This window comes from Eumetopias jubatus, unplaced genomic scaffold, assembly GCF_037043125.1.
Source record: "Eumetopias jubatus isolate StellerSeaLion01/CBP00866 unplaced genomic scaffold, mEumJub1_p1.0 scaffold_5, whole genome shotgun sequence".
NCBI classification, from domain to species: Eukaryota; Metazoa; Chordata; class Mammalia; order Carnivora; family Otariidae; genus Eumetopias; species Eumetopias jubatus.
This window is the reverse complement of record NW_028274811.1, coordinates 5,663,894-5,687,087: the sequence shown is the minus strand read 5'-3', so window position 1 is coordinate 5,687,087 and position 23,194 is coordinate 5,663,894. Positions and strand designations below refer to the sequence as shown.

Genomic DNA, 23,194 nt, shown 5'->3' with positions numbered 1-23,194 from the left:
GTCCATCGATCTATGTGTCTGTTTCTGTGCCAATACCATACTGTCTTGATGATGACAGCTTTGCAATAGAGCTGGAAGTCCGCAATTGTGATGCCGCCAGCTTTGCTTTTGTTTTTCAACATCCTTCTGGCTATTTGGGGTCTTTTCTGGTTCCATACAAATTTTAGAATTATTTGTTCCATTTCTTTGAAAAAAGTGGATGGTATTTGATGGAGATTGCATTGAATGTGTAGATTGCTCTAGGTAGCATTGACATCTCCACAATATTTGTTCTTCCAATCCAGGAATATGGAACGTTTTTCCATTTCTTTGTGTCTTGCTCAATTTCTTTCAGGGGTATTTTATAGTTTTCTGAGTACAGATTCTTTGCCTCTTTGGTTAAATTTATTCCTAGGTATCTTATGGTTTTGGGTGCAATTGTAAATGGGATCGACTCCTTAATTTCTCTCTCTTCTGTCTTGTTGGTGGTGTATAGGAATGTCACTGATTTCCGCGCATTGATTTATATCCTGCCACTTGACTGAATTCCTGTATGAGTTCTAGCAGTTTTGGGGTGGAATTTTTTGGGTTTTCCACATAAAGTATCATATCATCTGCCAACAGTGAGAGTTTGACTTCTTTTTGCCGGTTTGGATGCCTTTGATTTCTTTTTGTTGTCTGATTGCTGTGGCTAGGACTTATAATACTATGTTGAACAGCAGTGGTGATAGTGGACATCCCTGCCGTATTCCTGAACTTAGGGAGAAAGCTCTCAGTTTTTCCCCATTGAGAATGATATTCACTGTGTGTTTTTCATAGATGGCTTTTATCATCATATTGAGGTATGTACCCTTTTCCCCTATACTCTGAAGAGTTTTGATCAAGAAAGGATGCTGTACTTTGTCAAATGCTTTTTCTGCATCTATTGAGAGGATCTTATGATTCTTGTTCTTTCTTTTGTTAATGTATTGTATCACGTTGATTGATTTGTGGATGTTGAACCAACTTTGCAGCCCAGGGATAAATCCCACTGGATTTTTGAATGTACTGTTGGATCCTATTGGCTAGTGTCTTGGTGAGAATTTTTGGATCCATGTTCATCAAGGATATTGGTCTGTAATTCTCCAGTTTGATGGGGTATTTGTCTGGTTTGGGGATCAAGGTAATGGTGGCCTCATAAAACGAGTTGGGAAGTTTTCTTTCCATTTCTATTTTTTTGGAACACTTTCAGAAGAATAGGTATTAATTCTTCTTTAAATGGTTGGTAGAGTTCCCCTGGAAAGCCATCTGGCCGTGGGCTGTTGTTTTTGGGAGATTTTTGATGACTGCTTCAATTTCCTTAGTGATTATAGGTCTGTTCAGGTTTGCTCTTTCTTCCTGGTTCAGTTTTGCTAGTTTATACATCTCTAGGAATGCATCCATCTCTTCCAGATTATCTAATTCGCTGGCATGTTGTTGCTCATAATATGTTCTTATAATTGTTGGTGTTTCTTTGGTGTTGGTTGTGATCTCTCCTCTTTCATTCATGATTTTGTTGATTTGGGTCGTTTCTCTTTTCTTTTTGATAAGTCTGGCCAGGGGTTTATCAGTCTTGTTAATTCTTTCAAAGAACCAGCTCCTATTTTCGTTGATCTGTTCTACTGTTCTTTTGCTTTCTATTTCATTGATTTCTGCTCTGATCTTTACTATTTCTCTTCTCCTGTTGGGTTTAGGCTTTATTTGCTCTTTTTTCCCCAGCTCCTTTAGGTCTAGGGTTAGGTTGCGTATTTGAGACTTTTCTTGTTTCTTGAGAAAGGCTTGTATTGCTATATACTTTCCTCTTAGGACTGCCTTTGCTGTATCCCAAAGATTTTCAACAATTTTGTTTTCATTTTCATTTGTTTCCCTGAATTTTTAAAATTCTTCTTTAATTTCCTGGTTGACCCATTCATTCTTTAGTAGGATGCTCTTTAACCTCCATATATTTCAGTTCTTTCTGACACGCCTCTTTGATTGAGTTCTAGTTTCAAAGCATTGTGGTCTGAAAATATGCAGGGAATGATCCCAATCTTTTGGTACCAGTTGAGACCTGATTTGGGACCTAGGATGTGATCTATTCCAGAGAATGTTCCATGGGCACTAGAGAAGAATATGTATTCCGTTGCTTTGGGATGGAATGTTCTGAATACGTGAAGTCCATTTGGTCCAGTGTGTCATTTAAAGTCTTTATTTCCTTGTTGATCTTTTCCTTAGAATGATCTGTCCATTTCAGTCAAGGGGGTGTTAATGTCCCCCACTATTATTGTATTGTCAAAGTGTTTCTTTGCTTTTGTTATCAATTGCCTTATATAACTGGCTCTCCCTGTTAGGGGCATAGCTATTTACTTGTTTTCATTCTCATTGATTTCCATGAATTGTTTACGTTCTTCTTTGATTTCCTGGTTGACCCAAACATACTTGAGCAGAGTGGTCTTTAGCTTCCAAGTGTTTGAATTTTTTCCTGTGATTGAGATACAGTTTTAAAGCATTATGGTCTGAGATGATGCTGGGAATAATCTCAATCTTTTGGTATCGGTTGAGACCTGATTTACCCAGTATGTTGTCTATTCTGGAGAAAGTTCCATGTGCACTAGAGAAGAATGAGTATTCTGTTGTTTTAGGGTGGAATGTTCTGTATATACCTATAAGGTCCATCTGATCCAGGGTGTCATTCAGAGCTCTTGTTTCTTTGTTGATTTTCTGTTTAGATGATATGTTTATTGCTGAGAGTCGAGTATTGAAATCTCCTATAATTAACATATTGTTATCAATATGATTATTTTTGTTAACAGTTGGCTTATGTAGATGACTGCCCCCATGTTGGGGGCATAGATATTTACAATTGTTAGATCTTCTTGTTGGATAGACCCTTGAAGAATGATATAGTGTCCTTCTGCGTCTCTAATAAAAGACTTTAGTTTAAAATCTGTCGAAGAATTTCTACCCCAGCTTTCTTTTGAGGTCCGTTGGCATGGAAGATGGATCTCCATCCCTTCACTTTCAGTCCGGATGTATCTTTAGGTTCAAATGAGTCTCTTGTAGACAGCATATGGATGGGTCCTCTCTTTTTATTCAATCTGCAACCCTGTGCCATTTTATGGGAGTATTTAGGCCATTCACGTTGAGAGTGATTATTGAAAGATATGAATTGGGCGCCTGGGTGGCTCAGTCGTTGAGTGTCTGCCTTTGGCTCAGGTCATGATCCTAGCGTCCTGGGATCTAGTCCCATATTGGTCTCTCTGTTCGGCAGGAGGCCTGCTTCTCTTTCTCCCACTCCCCCTGCTTGTGTTCCTGCTCTCACTATCGTTCTCTGTCTGTCAAATATATAAATAAAATCTTAAAAAAAAGCAAGATATAAATTAATTGTCATCATGTTGCCTGTGAAGACGTTATTTTTATAGATTGTCCCTGTAAATTTCTGTTGTAGATCACTCTTGGGGTTTTTCTCCTTTTATACACCCCCCCCTTAATAGTTCTTGCAGGACCGGCTTGGTGGTCAGAAAATCTCTCAGTTTCTGCCGGTCTTGGAAGCTCTGCATCTCTCCATCCATTCTAAATGACAGCCTTGCTGCATAAAGTATTCTTGGCTGCATGTTTTTCTCATTTAGTACCTTGAATATGTCTTGCCAGGTCTCTCTGGCTTGTCAGGTCTCTGTGGATAGGTCTGACGTTATTCTAATGGTCCTCCCTCCATACGGAAGGAATCTATTCCCCCTAACTGCCTTTAAGATGGTTTCCTTGGTTCTAAGATTTGTACGTTTTACTATTACATGCCGGGGTGTTGACCTGTTTTCCTTCATCTTGAGAGGGGCCTCTCTGCCTTTAGGACATGAATGTTTGTGTGATTCCCCAGATTAGGGAAGTTCTCAGCTACTATTTGCTCAAATATATCTTCTAGTCCTCTCTCTCTCTACCCCCTCAGGGATCCCAATAATTTTGACATTGGAACCTTTCATGGTGTCACTTATTTCTCTGATTCTATTTTCATGGATTTTGCTTTGTTTTCCCTTGGCCTCCTCTTTTTCCTTCTTGTCTATTAAATGGTCTTCTAGATTACTAATTCATTCTGCTTCGTTTACCCTGTTAGATTATCTAGATTAGATTGGATTTCATTGATAACATTTTTAATTTCTGCCAGTTCGGCTTTCATTCTGCCCTTAAAGACTCTATGTTGCCATTAATCGATTTCTCCATTCTAGCTATTGTCTTCACAATTGCTAGCCTGAATTCCACCTTCTTCACCTCGGTTATATCTATATCCTTTTGTAAATCTGTGGCAGAATTCACAATCTCTGAGTCTTTCCTATTTTGGTTGTTCCTCCTCCTAGTCATTCTGTTGAAGTGTGGTTGAAGTAATGTATAGACTCCAACTTATTGACCAACCCAAGCAAGTTGCACCTGTTTTATAGGGACCTTAGGGTTGTTGCCCTCTTGTTCTCCCAGCCTGTCTTCTAGGGAAGGGACCTGCCACATTATTACTCAGGCAACCCTGTTTGGGCAGAGTTGCTCTGCCCCCTGTATGGGGGGAATGGGCTTAGTGAAAACTGTTTTGGGGGGCTTTTTTTTTTTTTTTTCTGGCGGCTCTCCTGGCAGCTTTCCACCTCTCTTCCGATAGTCAAAGCAGAAGAGATCATTTCCAACCCTCTCCCTCAGAGCGGAGAGATCGCAGTCTGTTCTTCAGTGAGCTCTCCAGGCCGCACGAACTCCGTTTCTGTCTGTGTCTATAAACTGCAGTTTCCTGGGTTGTGGTCCGCTCAGCTGCACTCCCAGTCTTCACCTCCAGGTCGGGGCATGCTTCCGTCCATTGTGCTTCTAAATATGCAAGCCACCTCCAGTTCATACACACAGCCCCGCCGCTCCGGGTTTCAGTCCGGGCGGGGGCGCTGCCCTAAAGTCCTTTCCCTGCCACTACTAGTCTGTGAGTCTGTGCCCGGTCCCCAGCTCTGTCCCCAGCCCGGGAGTCTATCCCTCACCAGCAGTGCAGGATCCCCACAGCTCTCTCCCCCTTCTGTTTATCTTCCAGTATGTGCCCACGGAATCATGACTCCCCACTTCATACCTCGAAACCAACTGCCTGCGTTGTTCTGTTTGTAGAGATCCAGATCTATCTTCTTACACCTCAGGCTGATTTCATGGGTGTTCAGAGTGGTCTGGTAAATATCCAGCTAAATTCTGGAAAGCAGTTGGAATAGGGTCCCCTACTCTTCCACTGCCTTTTCCTCTTGAATTCCTATATTGTTATCCGAAAATAATGTTACACGGTATGTTAGCTAACTTAAATTGAAAAACTTTTTTTAAAAAACGGATTCAGGTCCAGAGTTGTATGCCGTGCTCTTAATGCCCCACCCATTAGGTCTAGGCATTCATGGTTGCTTTGTACAACAACAAATCTTACTACAAACTCCTTGACTCCATGCCTGAATGCCTTCTCTGGACAGGATGTGGAGTTAGCCAGTGGTGCTGGGGTATTGATATGCTTGAGTGCAGCCTACAACCTCTTCACCCAGCTGTTGGTAGAGGAATGACCCAGCTTACGTGTCTCTTGAGTTGGGCTCTCTGAACAACTTGCAAGCATGTCCTGCATGCTCCCTGAAGACTCCACAGGACTGAGCTCCACTTGTCCATAATAATGACCCTGTATCAGCCTTTACCATTCATGTGTAACTCCCCACTTTTCTCTACATACTTTCTGGGTCACCTCTCAAATATAATACTTGCCTAGATGATTAGCACCAGCTATGCCAAATTAAGACAACTGGTGATGATTGGGATGTGTAGAACTATCTTCTGTTCTACTGATATTAATAACTTAATAGATATTAAGAGAATTGGGAGAGAAAAGTAGAAAGATGAGCAAAACTAAGAAAGAATAAAAACTTAATTTTGAAAAGACGAAGGCCCGTTTCACAGCCAAGGGAGAGAGAAAAGCACAGAGAGATGCATTATTTTGCATGATTCTGAACACTTTCCTGGGATATATAAGTGATAACAAGGTTGAAAAGGAAAGAGAAAATTGGTGAACTCTGGCATTTTATATCTTGCCTCCCATAAGCCAACCTCATCCTTGATGGGATGCTGTAAACTTTCTCAAAGTGCACAGAAAGGCCACAGATGTTTAGTCCCCAGCGCAGGCCTGGAATTCCTTCCATCTTCTTGGGTTTAGATTTCACCTATGAGTTGGTCTATCAGATGAACTCGATGTTGAATGAGCCAACCTCTTTGAGCCAGATCCTCCCCCACTGGAAGTAAGAGTGAGCGGAAAATGAGCAACACAACCCTATGCCAACTTGAGACCTCAAAGCAGAGCAAGGTAGCTGAGAAGCCATTTACTGATTGCCTAAGGAAAGTGGGTAAAATGGACAGCACAGCACATCAGGGAGATTCATCTCAAGGATGAATCTGAGCTCTTTCCTCTGATTCCTCTCTCAGAAGACATAGAGGAGAATTGAAAGACAGCCAAGGGCACCATTTAACACCGTGTTAATTGAGATAATAGTCTGGGGTCATCTAATCGTCCTATCAATGCTTCTCAAGCTTTTCCAGGGCAAAATATCCACCCACTAGATACTCCTCAATAATGTTGATTCCAAGTTCCTACTTCCAAGGATGCGAAGTCAGTCAGTCACATTTATAGGGACTGAGAGACTAAAGAGCAGACAGACCATGGATGGATCATGGTGCAAAAATACAACTCTGACCCATAAACTGCAGCAATCTGACCAGAAACCAACCACCTTACTTATGATAAACAGTTCAGGAAGCCAGTTGCCACCAGTCCAACTTGGAAGAAGTCGAATCGCTAAGTTTAGTAACAATCTAGGAAGCTAAACAATAATTTCTGTAACGATAGTCCACAAATTAACAATTTTGGTTAATAACAGACAGCTTTCCTATACTTTTTCCTTCTTGCAATTTAGGACAAGCCAGAGAAATCCAAATACAGACACCAAACCAATCCCCCTGCTTTCAGTTAGCCTACCTCCAGCTTCCCCATGCCAACACCCCCAAGCAGAGCAAACCTGAAGCTTCTCTTTTTCCTACTCTAAAGCTTTCCCACTCCCCTATCTGCCACCGAGACTCAGCCAAAACACAAGTTGAGTGGCTGACTGCCTTGCTACAGCAAGCTTTGAATAAATAGCCTTTTCTTTACTCATCTGGGTGATCTTCTTTTATTTTCACAGTGCTCAGTAATTATTTGTTGAATGAGGAATAAATAATAATTGAGTACAAAAAAGTATAAGACATCAGTTGTGTACAAGTTTCACAAAATTACTGGCCAGGCTCCACTTCCTGTCTTCCATGATGAAACTCCCAGATTGTAGTTTATTTTTTATCTTTTTAAAGATTTTATTTATTTATTTGACAGAGAGAGACACAGCAAGAGAAGGAACACAAGCAGGGGAAGTGGGAGAGGGAGAAGCAGGCTTCCAGTCTAGCAGGGAGCCCAATGTGGGGCTCGATTCCAGGACCCTGGGATCATGACCTGAGCTGAAGGCAGATGCTTAACGACTGAGCCCCCCCAGGCGCCCCCCAGATGGTAGTTTAGATATTTAGTTGTTATCCTCTGTGGTGATCATGTTCTCTCCCAGCCCCATGGGTAGGTAAGGGTAAAGACTCTGAGAGAAGTGTGGGTGGATATGTCAGGGGATAACCCATGGGTGCCCTGGGATAGGTGCAATCTGGGGTGTTTTTCAGAATCAGGGCTATGGGGAGTGAATTTTGTCCTGAATTCAACTCATTAATTTTTGCTTCTTCCTTGGTGTGGAGCTTCTATTCCCTCAGCTCATTATGAGCTGGGTAGGGTGCCCTGAGACATCTTTTCTGCAATAAAGATATAAACCTGGGGCATGAGCTCATCATCAGTTTTATGAGAAACAGGAGAATATCTTGGGCAGTTAGCTCCATAAATTCATCTTTGGGGCCTTGGAGTTGGGACAAGGTGTGTGTAAGAGCCTTTCCCAGGCCACCATTTGCTCACACATTGTCCTGAGGATTAGAACTTTGCATGCTTCTTGGGTCTGGCCCGTCTCTGCTGAGATTCACGGGGTGGAGCAGAGGCTGAAGTCTGGTGAGCTGAATGGGGTTGGGAAGTCTGAAGCGGGTGAGGGAAGGCCTGACAATTGAGAGACTAAAAGTGACCAGGAAGTGGGAGAAGTTCGTCCAACTTCAGGTTTCAACCTAGAGAGTCAGACTGCACACAAATATACCTCCTTGCTGTCAAGAGACAATGTTTCTTGACATCAGAGACCAGTCAGATGGTAATCCTACTTTTCTTGGGCAAAATTATCATCGTTTATCCACTCTCTAGTCTGGATTAGTCCACTTTATTGTCCAAGTAGTAGAGTGGTGAATGGTTGAGATATGTCCTGAGAGGCATCATGAGAATTCTCATGATGCATTTAGCAACAACATTTAGCTCTGTTGCAGTACCTGCATTGGGTAAACTTCATTAAAATCTAAATAGAAACAAAAAAGAATGAAAAAAACGAAACAAATAAAATCAAAATCTCCTCCTAACTTAGAAAACCTCTCCACAAAGTCACCAGAGAGAGGAAACAGTTTTATTTATTTATTTAAAGATTTTATGTATTTATTTGAGAGAGAGTGTTAGTGAAAGCACATCTGGAGTGGAGTGGAGTGGCAGAGGGAGAGGGAGAGAAGACTCCCGGCTGAGCAGGGAGCCTAATGCAGGGCTTGGTCCCAGGACAGTGAGATCATGACCTGAGCCAAAGGCGGATGCTGAACTGAGAGTCATCCAGGCACCCAACAGTTTTATTTTTGAGCAAGTATTAAACCAAAGGGTGAGGTGCATCACATTCTACCTGCTGGGAGCCGGCAAAACAGAAGGAATGTCAACTTTTTATAGTCAGGCAGTGACAACCCATTACATATATGCTTTTGAGATAAACAAGAACTTGGCTTCAAGTAAGAGGATTTGACAGGACCATTTGTCACACTCAGATCATTCACCAGGTAATGGGGGTGGCAATCTCCTTTAGTTAATTGGCTTTATCCAAAGGGGGGAGAAAACTTTTCACAGTTTATGGCAAGAGGTAGTTTTGCCACTTAGAGTGCGACTTCAGTGCCTGTTGAAGTTAGGGTCCCCCTCTGCCACAGAGCCTGGGAGATAAGGGCGCTACCTTCCTTGATGATTACATTTCCAAGAGATGGATCCCAAGTCCTTGAGAAAGACATTTCTGGGTCAGAGCACTGGCAAGAGGCTTACTTAACCTTTAAAAGGTTTAAACACCTAGGAGCAACAAGGAGCTTACAATGATAAGTTTTCTAAAGCAAATGCTCTGAGAAAGGAGGAGAGTGTCACTTCTCTTTTTTAAAATTTGCATTTGGGGCTCCTGGGTGGCTCAGTTGGTTTAGCGACTGCCTTCAGCTCAGGTCATGATCCCGGCGTCCCTGGGTCGAGTCCCACATCAGGCTCCCTTCTCGTCAGGGAGTCTGCTTCTCCCTCTGACCCTCCCCCCTTTCATGTGCTCTCTCTCTCTCATTCTCTCTCTCTCAAATAAATAAATAAATAAATAAAAATAAAATTTGCATTTGTCCTTACATCGCTCACCCCCTTTCTCTCCTTTCTTTTTCTTGTTCCTCAATAATTCACCTCCCCTCTTAAATCTCTGTCCTACTTCTACAGCTATTCACCTTCCATTTACCCCCCTTCTCTCTATCCCTTGTATTCTCTGGCTCCCTGGTGTCTTAGCGAAGTAAGGATCAAAGTCTTACTGGCAACTTTCTGAGGGCAGCTGAAAAAAGATAGGATTGTCACTGCAGGAGGAAAGGGTGGGTCCATGTCAGAGGGCTGGGCTCTGTCATTTAGAAGAAACAGGAGATGGGTATTTGGAGATGTCAGGTTAGTAGTTTCATTTGTTTGCTTCTTTGTTTGTTCTCAAGGTCTCAGCCATGCAGCTCTGAAACCACACCTCCTTATCAGATTTCATCTTTTTTGGCCTGTTCAGCTACTCAACATATGACTTATTCCTTTTTTCCCTTGTCCTTTTGGCCTCTGCTGTAGTCTTACTTGGCAACATCCTCTTCCTCCTGCTCATCCAGGCCAACAGGCACCTGCACACCCCGATGTACTTTTTCCTGAGTCAGCTCTCCATCATGGACATGATCATGATGAGCACAGTGGTGCCCAAGATGGCAGTCAATCTTCTGTCAGGCCGTAAATCCATCTCTTGGGATGCCTGTGCCACTCAGATCTTCCTAGTGGTCATGGTAACAGGAGCAGAGTGCTTCCTCTTGGCAGTCATGGCCTATGACCGGTATGTGGCAGTCTGCCACCCCCTGCGGTACCCTTTGCTCATTAACTGGAAGGCTTGCACTCTCCTGGCCCTGGCATCCTGGATGGCTGGGGTGTCTTTAGTTTCCCCTACTGTGGCTCTCTGGAAGTGGATCACTTCTTCTGTGAGGTCCCTGCCCTGCTGCGTCTCTCCTGTGCTGACACTTCACTCTTTGAGGATCTCATCTATGCTTGCTGTGTGGTCATGCTGCTGCTGCCCCTTGTGGTCACTGTGGCTTCCTATACCCGGATCCTCACAGCTGTCATTACGATGCCCTCCATAGAGGGGAAACAGAAGGCTCTGACCACTTGCTCCACCCACTTGGCTGTGGTGGGCCTATACCATGGAGGAACCTTGTTTAGCTACATGCAGCGGGCCTCCAGTAGGACACCAGTGGGAGACCAAGGCACCTCCATCTTCTACACCATCCTCACTCCAATGTTCAACCCACTCATTTACAGCCTGAGGAACAGGGAGGTAACCAGGGCCCTGAAGAAGGTGCTGGAGAGATGGGGAGTGTAGGCATACTTGCCCTTCTGAAGCTTCCTGTCTTGGTCTGCCCCTTCCTCTGCAAACTCAGGTTTTCTTGTGGCTCCTCTTCTCCTTCTGTACTCATTGGGCCTCTCTGGCTGGTTGGGGCAAGCCTGTGAGCTGAGTAATCAGAAAACCATTTGGACGGAAGATGGCAGGGTAAAAGATGGTACATGACCAGCTACATAGTGAATCTTTCCCCACATTGAGCACCAAAATTTCCATGGTTTGAAGGCCCACATGCAATAGTTAAATTCTCCTTAGGGTTGGTAGGGGAAGTCTTTATTCTGAGTTGCATGTTTAAAGTGAGTGAGGAGGGGAACCCATTCAGAACCCATTTGTGCACTGAAATGTGGTAATGATGCTAGAATCTAGCATAGAGGAGCTGTGCTACCTTGGGCAAGGTTATTTCTCTCTCTAAACTTCCATTTATTATCTATACCATCATAGCTACCAGTAAAGTAAGTCCAACATTTCTGGCAGTAATTACTTACTAACTACTGGAATACAAACTCCATTTCCATGTATCTTATGTTATTCAGCAACATAAAGATTTCTGTGCCTTCTTGCAATCGTGCTTTATGTACAAGTAATAGAGTATAAAATCTCAAAGAAAAATGGCTGGAACATTTTGTCTACCACTTATGCTGACAGCGGCACACTGCAGAAAGTATAGAGGATACAAACATGTCTCTCCATGCAAAGAGGGAATTTTGTGATCAGATTGATTCTTGATCATTGAGACTAAATGTGGAACAAGAGTGAGGTGTGAGAAGACTCTGCCAGGAACTGGTTTCTATAGTTTCCATCACAGGGGCTCTGGAGGGATTTGGGAAATAATCTCTTGATCCATGTCTTCTGCAAAGATCTTCCTGAACTGGACAAACCATCTTCCCCCCATCACTCACTCACACTGCTCTCAAGAGACCTGCATTCACTTCCTAAGAGTCCGTGGGTGTGCACAAAAAATGGTGAGGGAGAGGCCATGGTAAGTCTTGGGAGAGTCCGGCCACAGATATAAAGTGTTCCAGGCAGATGAAACAGTATTCTTGAGCAGAGAGAGCCAGGGATAAAGCTAAAGAGCGTTGACCAGAGGGAATAGGGCCCACATTGCCTAGGGCTTAGTAGGTCAGTGTAAAATGGTAGGACTTTGAGCAGAGGGGAAATATGATCTGCCTTAAGGCTTCAAGGAATCACTGTGCCTTTTGTGTAAGGTCCGTAGTGATGCTCATATAATAAGTCAGATAAGAAATCATGGCACTTGGATGAGGGTAGAAATAAAGGAGGTGGCAGAAGTTGACGACAGGTTTTGGATATAATTTGAAGGTCAAGCCCACAGAATTTTCTGCCTTACTGGAGCTGAAGATTTTGTTAGTTCACAAGGTTTTAGGAGGGATAAAATTAGAAATTACATTTAACACATTTGGCACTCTGAGCTCTTTGTTAGCTCCTTTTATTAAAATGCATGTGTGGGCACCTGGGTCGTTCACTCCGTTAAGCGTCTGACTTCTGCTCGGGTCGTTATCCCAGGATCCTGGGATGGAGTCCCCCTCGGGCTCCCTGTTCAGTAGGGAGTCTGCTTCTCCCTCTGCCCAGCCCTGCTCCTGCTCTCCTCTTTTTCTCACAAAAATATAGTATTATAAAATAATAAACAAATAAAATGTAATATAACAGTATAATTATCTACTAATGTTTAAAAATTCAACAACTCAGTTTTTGTGTTTAAAGGACATGTCATACAAAATTCCCCCCGAATAGCAATTTTAAACATACATAATTATTTATTAGTGAGAGCCCAACTGGGGGGAGGCACAGAGAGAGGGACACAGGCAAGGCAGAGGGAGAGGCAGAAGGAGGGGGAGAGAATTTCAAGCAGACTTTCTGCTGAGCACAGGGTCTGATGTGGGACTCAAACCAAGAATCCTAAGATCATGACCTGAACCGAAGTCAGATTCTTATCCAACTGAGCCACCCAGATGCCGAAACCAAAATAGCAACTTTGGGCATGATCAGAAAAGAGAAAAAATGATGAATTGGGTGGGGGGAGATGGTAGCAAAGTAGGAGGACCCGAGACTTGCCACATCCCTTGAACGTAGCTAGATATTTATCAAATCATCCCAAATAGCTCAGAAATTGACCTGAAGACTGACAGAACAAACTCCAAAACTAAAGAGAGAGAAGAGGCCAAATTGAAGAAGATAGGAATACTTGGTATAGGGGAGAAACAGATTACAGGTGCTCTGCAGAGGAGGGAGCTGTGATTGCAAAGAAGGGAGAGAGAGAGAGAGAAACAGGGAAAAGGAAACCTACAAGGGACTATATCCTCAAGGCCATTGGCTTGGAAAATAAGAGCGGCTGAATTTTTTACTCTTGCAATCAGCAGGGTTTAAAGACTGGAGTTTTGAAGATCACTGAACTTGGGTGGGATAAAGCCTGGGGGTTATTGCACTGCTCCCGGAGATAAAGCAGGAAAACATCCCAGGGACAGTGATCGGAAGAATTCCTGGGGCATACAGGGAGGAGATTACACTTCTCCGAGTGCATCCCTGAGAAGCAGTATTCACAGAGCTGCCTTTCCAGGAAAAAAAGGAGCTTCTCAGGTTCATTTCCCACCCTTGCCCCTCAGTAAAGCACAGAACCACCTGTGGGAAGCAGCGCACTGCCAACACTGGCTGCGTAACTGGCCTACACCAAGCCTTAACACCCTGTGCTCCAGTGGGACTGCACTTCTCACGCATGCTTGCCTCCGTCCCAGCACAGCAGGCACCTCACTTAGAACACCAGCACAAACAACTACTCACACCACGTCTCCCAACCAGAGAGTTCGGCACGGCCTCAGTTCTGGTGGAAGTGGTGACAAGTCTCATTTCACAAGCAGAGTAAAGCACACCAGGTTAAAACTCACCACATTCAAGCCAGGTCCCAAACACTGCCCACAGCAGGCAAAGAGGGACTCTGCAGATGACTGCCTTTGGCTCATGTCATGACCCCAGGGTACTGGGGTCATTGAGTGGGGAACCTGATTCTCCCTCTGACTTTCCCCTCACCCCTGCTCCTGTTCACTAGCTCTCTTTGTCTCTCTCTTTCTCAAATGAATGAATGAATAAATAAACTATTTTTTTAATTTTTATTTTTTTAAGATTTATTATTTATTTATATTTATGCAGATAAAAACACGGCTACCCAAGATAACTGCAGGCCAATATAACTGATGAACCTAGAGGAAATTTCCTCAATAAAATACTATCACACCAAATCCAACAATACATTAAAAAAATTATTCACCACTATCAGGTTGGATTTATTCCTGAGTTACCACGATGGTTCAGTATTCACAAATCAATAAATGTGATACATCACATTAATTTTTTAAAAAAAAATAAGAACCATAAAATCTCATCAATAGATGCAGAAAAGATTTGACAAAGAGCCACACCCATTCATGAACAAAAACCTCAACAGAGTAGGGTTTGAGGGAACATACCACAACATAATCAAGGCAATATATGAAAAACCCACAGTAAATATCATTCCTTAAGGATGAAAACTAAGACCCTTTCCTTTATGGTCAGGAACAAGACAGGGATGTTCACAATCACCACAACTATTCAAATACACCTGGAAGTCCTAGCCACAGCAACCAGACAACAAAAAGAAATAAAAGGCAAGGAAGAAGCAAAATTGTCAATATTTACAGATGACGTGATACTCTATGTAAAAACCCAAAAGACCACCAAAAACTGCTAGAACTAACACATGAATTCAGTAAAGTCACAGTATACAAACTCAACATACAGAGATCTATTTCTCTACACTAATAATAAAGCAGCAGGAGGAGAAATAAAGTCCACTTACAATTTTACCAAAAACAATAAGATACCTATGAATAAAATTAAATAAACAGGGGAAAGACCTGTACTCTGAAAACTATGAAACACTGATGTAAGAAACTGAAGCTCCCCAAATTCTTGCCAGACACGTCTCCAAAGCAAGGGGGGGGGGGGAAATGAACTATTGGGACTTCATCAGGATAAAATGTTTTGCACAGCAAAGGAAATTGTCAACAAAACTGAAAGGCAATCTAGGGAATGGGAGAAGATATTTGCAAATGATATATCAAATAAAGGGCCAGTATCCAACATCTGTAAAGAACTTATCAAACTCAACAGCCTAATAGCAAAGTAACCAGTCAATAAATGGGCAGAAGACATGAACAGACATTTCTCCAAAGAATTCATCCAAATGGCCAACAGACACACGAAAAAATGCTCAGCATCACTCGGTGTCAGGGAAATACATCAAAACCACAATGAGACACCACCTTACAATGGTCAGAATGGTTAAAATTGTCACCTGAGCAAACAACAGATGTTGGCAAGGATGTGGAGAAAGAACCCTCTTACTCTATTGGTATGAATGCAAGCTTGTACAACCATTCTGGAGAACATTATGGAGGTTCATTAAAAAGTTAAAAATAGAACTATCCTATGACCCAGCAATTGCACTTCTAGGTATTTATCTAAAGGACCCAAGCAAAGTGAGTCAAAGGGGGCAAATGCACCCCAAAGTTTATAGCAGCAATGTCCACATTAGCGAAATTATGGAAACAGACCAGATGTCCATCGACAGATGAATGGATAAAGAAGAGGTGTTATTTAAATACACTGCAATAATAGCCGTCAAAAAGAATGACATCTTGCCACTTGCAAAGATGTGAATGGAATTAGAAAGTGTTATGCCAAGTAAAATAAGTCAAGCAGAGAAAGACAAATACCTGGGATCGAGCCCTGCATCAGGCTCCCTTGCTCCATGGGAAACCTGTTTCTCCCTCTCCCACTCCCCCTGCTTGTGTTCCTTCTCTCACTATCTCTCTCTGTCAAATAAATAAATAAAATATATTTTTTTAAAAAAGTTCTTCCTCCTGTGCTGAGGACAACCAGCCTTACTAACAGTGTGCAGAGGCACTCAGTCACGTGCACCTACAAAGAGATGCATTCCACACCATTCCTTCCTCCCAACTCTTGTAATACAATCCTACACAGGTGAAAAATGACATTTCCCTCTCTTCTTGGACAACTCCTCTGAACTCTGATTCTTATTTCTACTTATACTCAACACCTCCACTTGTTTGTCCAATGGGCTTTACCTATCTAAAATGACCAGACAGAACACTTGGTCTCCCATGTGGAAACAACTGTTTCCCTCTCTTCCCAGCTCAATTAATGGCAAGTCCGTCCGTTGCCCAGAACAACAACACATGGTGTATCCTTGATTCCTCTCTTCTCACACACATTAGAACCCCTGCTGACTCTTCCTGAAGAATGTATTCACTCCTGGCCACATCTCATTCCTGCAGGTCCCAGCTGGCTACACTCTCACTGTTGCTCCCCTGGATGATGGCAATGGGCCTTAACTGGATTTGCCTCCTCCTTCTCTCCTTGCTCCCACTTTAATCTATTTGTACAAAGCACTAGAGTGAAGTTGTTTCTGCAAAATAGAAGAGAAATAAGTTTCAAGAGTAAAGGAAGACTCATCTAGCTAGCCCTCCATCATCACCCAAACCTCCTTTTCTTCTGCTTTCCCTGGAATTTCCTCTATTCTGGTGTCACTGGCCTCCCTGCATTTCAGGAGGAATTGGTACATGCTCTAACTTCCTCATGGAAGACTCTTCCCAGATACACTCAACACTGTTCCTTCAGCTTCGCCTCACTTACTCAACCAGGCTTTACCCAACACCTATTTGGAATTGAAATCCCTTTCCCTCTCCATTTCTTCCCTGCCCTTTTGCTTCTCAGAACACTCAACACCATCAGGCATTCTACATTTAATTTGCATGGATTTGTTTTCTGCTTTCCCAGCTAGAACCTATATTCCTGATGCCACTTTTGCTCATGTGGGGATCCTCATCTCCTAGAATAGTACTGGCACAGAGTATGTTCTCAGCAAATTTTGTTGAAAGATTAACTATAATATGCAAAAACTCAAGAAACTACTCTAGCATCTCACATATTCAGTTCATGCTCTCTAACTTCATTTATTTCAGGGATGTTTAGTTAATGGCTTCATTTTTTTCCCTCAAAGTGACAGCACAAAAGGAGACTTTGACTCTACAGTATAATTTTAGGGACAAGTTAACTCTATGTCCTATATCAGCCCTTCGGTCTCTCCTTCACCTGCACCTCTTCCCACTCATCTGTTGTCTCTCTGTTTTAGAAGACATAACACTAGAAAGAACATGCTCAAGCCCTTTATCCTCCCCCCCCAAAAAAACTGAAGGGGACAGACAATAAGAGGAAGATGAAATACTGATAAACAAATAGGAGTGGAGGAATGACCTGAAATCAATAATAGAAACTGCAAGGAAGAGGTAAGGAGGTGATATGGAAAAGACCCTCACTCACCTTTAAATGGGTTCCCTGGAAGAAAAAAACCAGCAGATATCCTGTGGAGGAACTTCTAACACCAACATAATTTCATTGTCCTTCCCTGAGTTTGTACTTACTGGGTCAGAGGAGAGAAGGAATAACCTTCCAAATCTGTCCTTCCTCAGCCCCTCACTCACCTCTCAACCAGGCTATCAAAGCCCTTATCACTCTCAGCCCTCCTGTGGCTCTCTAGCTCAAACAGTAAGGCTCAAACAGACAACAGCCTCTTCTCAGTAAAAGTGGAATGAAAGAAAGGAGACTTAAAGAGATGAGATGGTGGTGGGCACAGAACCAGCACCTGTGCATCCCAGCCCACCCACAGACACCAATCCACCTTCCACAAACTGCCCAGATTGTGGGCCTCCACAGAGGCCCAGATTCGCCTCTGTCTCCCACTGCCAATGCAGGTACTTAACACTAAACCTGGGCAAGGAGGGTGAAGCTGTTGACTCCCAGGGAAGTCCACACACTCCAGCTCTGGAAGAGTAGGTCCCAAGCTTACAATTAAAGAAACCCAATCAGGGAGTTTGGGGACAGGACCAGAGAGGGGCCAGTTGGGATAGTGTGAGAAAACCTTGTCAAGGGCAGGAAGCTGCTCTTGGTGCTCTACCTCCAACTGCAGACACATTCCGTACTTCCCCAGTAACTCTAAGGACCCTCACAGGGTCTCCATCTGTGACTGTCCCAGTAGTCTGCCTCTATACCATGCAATCCACACTTGTTCTTTACCTGTCCCATGAAGTCACTCTATATCTACTGAAGGCCCACGATACAGCACACTAGGTGAGACACTGTACTTGAATCAATGGTGGGGACTTAATACAATCTAGCCTTATGGGCATTAAAACCCAGTGGAGGGAAAGAAGAGTACCCACATTCAGAAGAGTCAGATGGTGGCAGGGAAATGGTTGTCATCCCAAAACTGTCAGACATTTCTCTAAACTCAGTGCCTTTCACATTTTACTGTGGATAGCCCTGTGGTCTACAGATATTATGCCGGTCTTCCCAGTGTAATCCTGGACAGCACTCTCTCGCCATCTGAAGAGTATCCCAGGTTGGATGAAGATTTTACAGTTGCTCTGTTTTTGGCCTTATATCATGGAAGCAGGTCACTTTTTAAAATGACCAATTCATTGGAAACCAGTGGGCAAAATGCCCAATTTATCTTTTGTTTTGAGTCTTCAGTTTTATTTGACCGGTTTTCATTTTATTTTCACAATAGTAAAACAAATGTTTTACCTGCCATACAAAGCTCTTGGGGCTTCAGTTGGAGACTGATGCACAGAGAAGAGAGAATGGATCAGAGGGCTAAGAGAAGGGGGATTGATGGGCGATGTTAGAAGACACAGGGAGATGGAGACAGAGGCACCCAGAAAAAATAGGTTTTCTGCCAAACGTTCCAGGCACAGCAACCTGGCTTTTGAAGAAACTCCCTATAGCCATCTTACACTCTTCTGTTCCAGCTTCCTTTTCTACTTAATCTTATACCCAGTAATCTCTCTGGTTCCAATATTTAACTGAAGAATTACCACCTCCACATTCTCGTTCAAGTTATTGTTCCATTGGAACTTACTTTGCCAGCTTTGTATTTCCTGTTGAAACTTAATTCATTCTATAAAGCTCATCTAAAGTTCATTGTTATTATTCTCACCTCCCACAGATTTGACACACATCCACTTCAGCCTGTGTAAGTCCCTTTAGACTATTGTCTGTAAAATTTGCAATTGTATTTGTCATGTAAAATCTGTTATATTACCATTTATCGGAAACACATAGTGATTGGATGAAACTTGATTGGTTACAAAAAAAAAAGAGCTTTACTTTAAGCTAGGACCACCTCCATACCTGGAATCTTCTTGCCCACCGCTTGATGGATATCAGGTTGATTGCAGAGCTGTCTGGTCAGCTTTGGGTGTAAGTCCCACCCTACTTAGCTAATAATCAAGACTGGCTTTCAGTAGGCTATGATCCAGCCTTATGCAAGTCACGACTTAAATCTTCCACTTAATTCAGAACCTATCTGATCACCTCTGCCTAGCTCAGGCCTGACAGGGCTTAGGGACCCACCATGGGGAAGAGGGCAAGAGTCTTTCCTTTCACTATTTCTCCTGCTTCTGTCATTTTGATTCTTGTGTTTCACTCTTCCTTCCTTGGTTTGCTGGGTTTGGAAGAAGTATCATCGATGTGGGTCATTGGGGGCAATCTGTTGAGGACTACAAGTTTCTTCTGTATTGAGATATCCAAAGTCTAACGTGTGATCATTCTGTTTGCCTATATATATCTTCTATCATCTATCTATCTACTTACCTATAATCTATCTATCGTCTATCTATCATCTTTCTATCATCTGTCATCTCTGCATGTTGGGCTAAAAGGCAACAAGGAGTCACCTTGTCCCCAAAATAATATTGTAGAGACAAGGTGAATTCTTTCATGGTGTTTTTTCTAGGAACACAATGAAGCCATTAACTATACAGAGAGAAATAAATTTAGAGAGCAAAAAATGAGCATGAGAGATGCTAGGATAGTTTCTTTAGTCGTTTGCACTTTACAATAATCATTGAACAATATTTATTAAGGACATAATGTATGCCAGGCACTCTTCTAGGAGCCAGTTATCCTGCCATGAGCAAAAGTGACATCAGGAATATAGGTTTCATTGGTAAATCAGAAAACTGTCCTGTGGGGTCTTTGCATTTCCTCTTTGCAGGGAAGTGAAGTAGAGGTGAATACACTCCTCACAAATGTATCCTAGGTACTACTCTCACCCATTTTTGGAGAACATCTTTGTCATTTATAAGTACCTGAAGATATTCACTGTCCCTCACAGGAAAGAATCCAGCCACGAATTCGTAGTATATTCAGGTCAAGAACAAAAGCGTCTGCAATGAAAGAATCCAGGCTTTCTGCTCTCAAAACTTGGAGGTTGCAACTGCCTGTTACTTAATCCTATTATTTGATTAAGTCAACACACACATAGATAGGAACATTGGAGGCTTTGCAGAGAAGTTCTCAATGACACTTATTATAGAACTGAAGTGAGGGTGAGCCATGAAGTTAGCTGGAAGAGAAACATTCCATGAAAAGGGAAGGTAGGGGCGCCTGTGTGTCTCAGTCAGTTAAGTGCCCGCCTTTGGCTCACTCATGTCATGATCCCAGCATCCTGGGATCAAGCCCCGCACCAGGCTCCCTGCTTAGCAGGGAGCCTGCTTCTCCCTCTCCCTCTCCCTCTGCCTGCCTGTCTGCCTAATTATGATCTTTCTTTCTTTCTCTCTGTCAAATAAAAAAATTCTTTTAAAAAAGAAAGAACAGAAAAGGGAAAGTAAATGTCCTAGGGTAAGAGTGTGTCCGGCTTGAGCCAGGAAAGAATAAGGAGGTTCTGGTAGCAGAAACACCCTGAGTAAGGGGACAAGAGTCAGAGCCCAGCTTGCAGTATTGAGTGTGGGAAGAGCATCCATGGGGGTGGGTTGTATAGGACTTGGGGGCCTTGCAAGTGTTTGGCCTGGATCTGTGTTGGGAGCCAATGGCCTGTCTTGAGCCCAAGAGTGACATCATCTGACTTGCATTTCAGACGGTTTAACTCTCCAGCTGCTGGGTAGAGAGGCAAGGGAAACCAGTTGGAAGGCTCCCATGAACCGTAACAGCAAGCCAAGGAGCACATTCTCAGGGCAAAGAAATGTGATGTAGAAAACCAGAGGAGAAAAGATCACCTGGTATGGGGGTTACTTGGGACCCCTTCAATGGCAGAAGCAGGTTTGTGCTGAGTCCTAAAAGACAACAACATTTGACAAGATGAGTTTGGAGAAATATATGCTTTATGTTTAACATAGTTTACCAAATCTGTGTGATATCATAAAAGACTCAATATCCTATAATAAAACCAAAACTCTACTTGCAGAGGGGTCCTATGATAAACTTCCCGGTAAGGATTTACACAAATAGATAGTTGGTCCATTCTACAAGCTAGTATGACTTCTATTGCTGTCAGATGGGAATACAAAGGAGTGTCCCTTCTATGTCCCAAAGTTTATGTTGTTGAGGTCTCACGAGTTACAAACAAAACAGCTGGCTGAAGATGTAGAATGCAGAGGTAATAAAGAAATGTCAGTCAATCCAATATTTATTGTTCACACTCACAGGTGACCAGGAACATCAACTAAGACATGGAGATATGGTTGAATCAATCAACCGCAGATGACTTCATCTTCTTGGGCATTTTTTCTCGCAGTCCAACTGACCTTGTCCTTTTCTCTGTCGTTCTGGTGGTCTTCACAGTGGCCCTCTGTGGGAATGTTCTCCTCCTCTTCCTCATCTACAGAGTTTCTCGACTTCACATACCCATGTACTTTTTCCTCAGTCAGCTCTCTCTCACGGACCTCATGTTGGTTTGTACCACTGTGCCAAAGATGGTGGTAAACTTCATGTCTGGCAAGAAGTCCATCTCCTTTGTGGGTTGTGGCATACAAATTGGCCAATTTGTTTGTCTTGTGGGATCTGAGGGGCTCTTGCTGGGACTCATGGCTTATGACCGCTATGTGGCCATTAGCCACCCACTTCACTATCCTGTCCTCATGAGTCAGAGGGTCTGCCTCCAGATTGTCGGGAGCTCTTGGGCCTTTGGGATAATAGATGGTGTGATCCAGATGGTGGTAGTAATGACCTTTCCCTACTGTGGCTTGAGGGAAGTGAACCACTTCTTTTGTGAGATGCTATCCTTGTTGAAACTGGCCTGTATAGACACATCCATTTTTGACAACGTTATATATGCTTGCTGTATCTTCATGCTGTTTCTTCCCTTCTCCATCATTGTGGCCTCCTATGCTCATATCCAGAGTGCATGTTCTGCTCAGGCTGGCAAAAAGGCCCTGGCCATCTCTTCCTCCCATCTGACACCTGTCTTCCTCTTCTATGGGGCAGCCATGTTCATCTACCTGAGGCCCCGGCGCTACCGGGCCCCTAGCCATGACAAGGTGATCTCTATCTTCTACACCATCCTTACTCCTATGCTCAGCCCCCTTATTTATAGCTTGAGAAACCAGGAGGTGATGGGGGCCCTGAGAAAGGCGTTGGACCATTGCAGGATTGGCAGCCAGCACTGAAGGACCAGAACACCCTGTGCCATCCCTTGATTCTGTGAATTTGAGTAAATAAGCTCTAGGTGAGGCTCTAATTCCTCATTAATAGTGATGATCATAACACCTGCAGGCCTGGAGATGTCTTTTTAAACCCTAACCCTCTCTGTGTCTAGTGAAAAACCAGCTTTTTTTTTTTTTTTTACCAAATATTTTCTGAGCTAGTTCATTTGTAAAATGTATTACCTTGGAATGTAGGACTTTGTAAACCCAAGCACTGTGTAGAAGTAAGACAATGGGATCATTATCACTTATTGTTTAAAACTGGAATGATTTCTACAATTAGAGGAAGCCCTGAGCTTAACTTCCTAACTCATTGCTAAACTCTACCGTTGATTCAGAGCCTACCACAATGCCAAGCAACATACAATATTCCATATACGTATATAGAGATATGATTTGTCTTATTTATTAAAGATATCACAACATATATTAGATGAAATGCATCCAGAGGACAAAACACAAGTTTATAAAATTCTCTTTAGAGAGTGCTCACCCTTCCTGTTCTGTAAGTAGGAACTTTTTTTAATATATAAGCGGGGTGGTTTTTTTTGACTTTTTAAGTTTTTAGTTTAATTCTAATTAGTTAATATACAGTGTATACAGTGTTATATTTGTTTCGGGTATACAGTATACTAATTCAACATTCCACACGTCACCTTTGCTCATCATAAGTGCACTCCTTAATCCCCATAACCTATGTCACCTATCTCCGCAGTAACCATCAGTTTGTTCTCTATAGTTACGAGTCTATTGCTTGATTTCTCTCTTTCTCCCTCTAAGTCTTTCTTGATTTGTCTTTCTCCTTTTTTC

At 42.8% G+C, this 23,194-nt stretch overlaps 1 protein-coding gene and 1 pseudogene across 1 annotated transcript; both read left to right on the top strand.

The window, feature by feature from the left end:
* Positions 1-9,909: 9,909 nt before the first annotated feature.
* On the top strand, positions 9,910-10,814 carry LOC148164254 (olfactory receptor 2M5-like; annotated as a pseudogene).
* Positions 10,815-21,412: 10,598 nt separating this feature from the next.
* Positions 21,413-22,348, top strand: LOC148164253 (olfactory receptor 2V2-like). The gene has a single exon (XM_088023585.1). It carries the CDS (start codon positions 21,413-21,415, stop codon positions 22,346-22,348), a length of 936 nt encoding a protein of 311 aa, XP_087879711.1.
* Positions 22,349-23,194: the final 846 nt, after the last annotated feature.

What these genes read in the sequence shown, in the direction of transcription:
- LOC148164253 (XM_088023585.1), top strand. Translation starts at nt 21,413, where the DNA reads ATGGAGATATGGTTGAATCAATCAACCGCAGATGACTTCATCTTCTTG.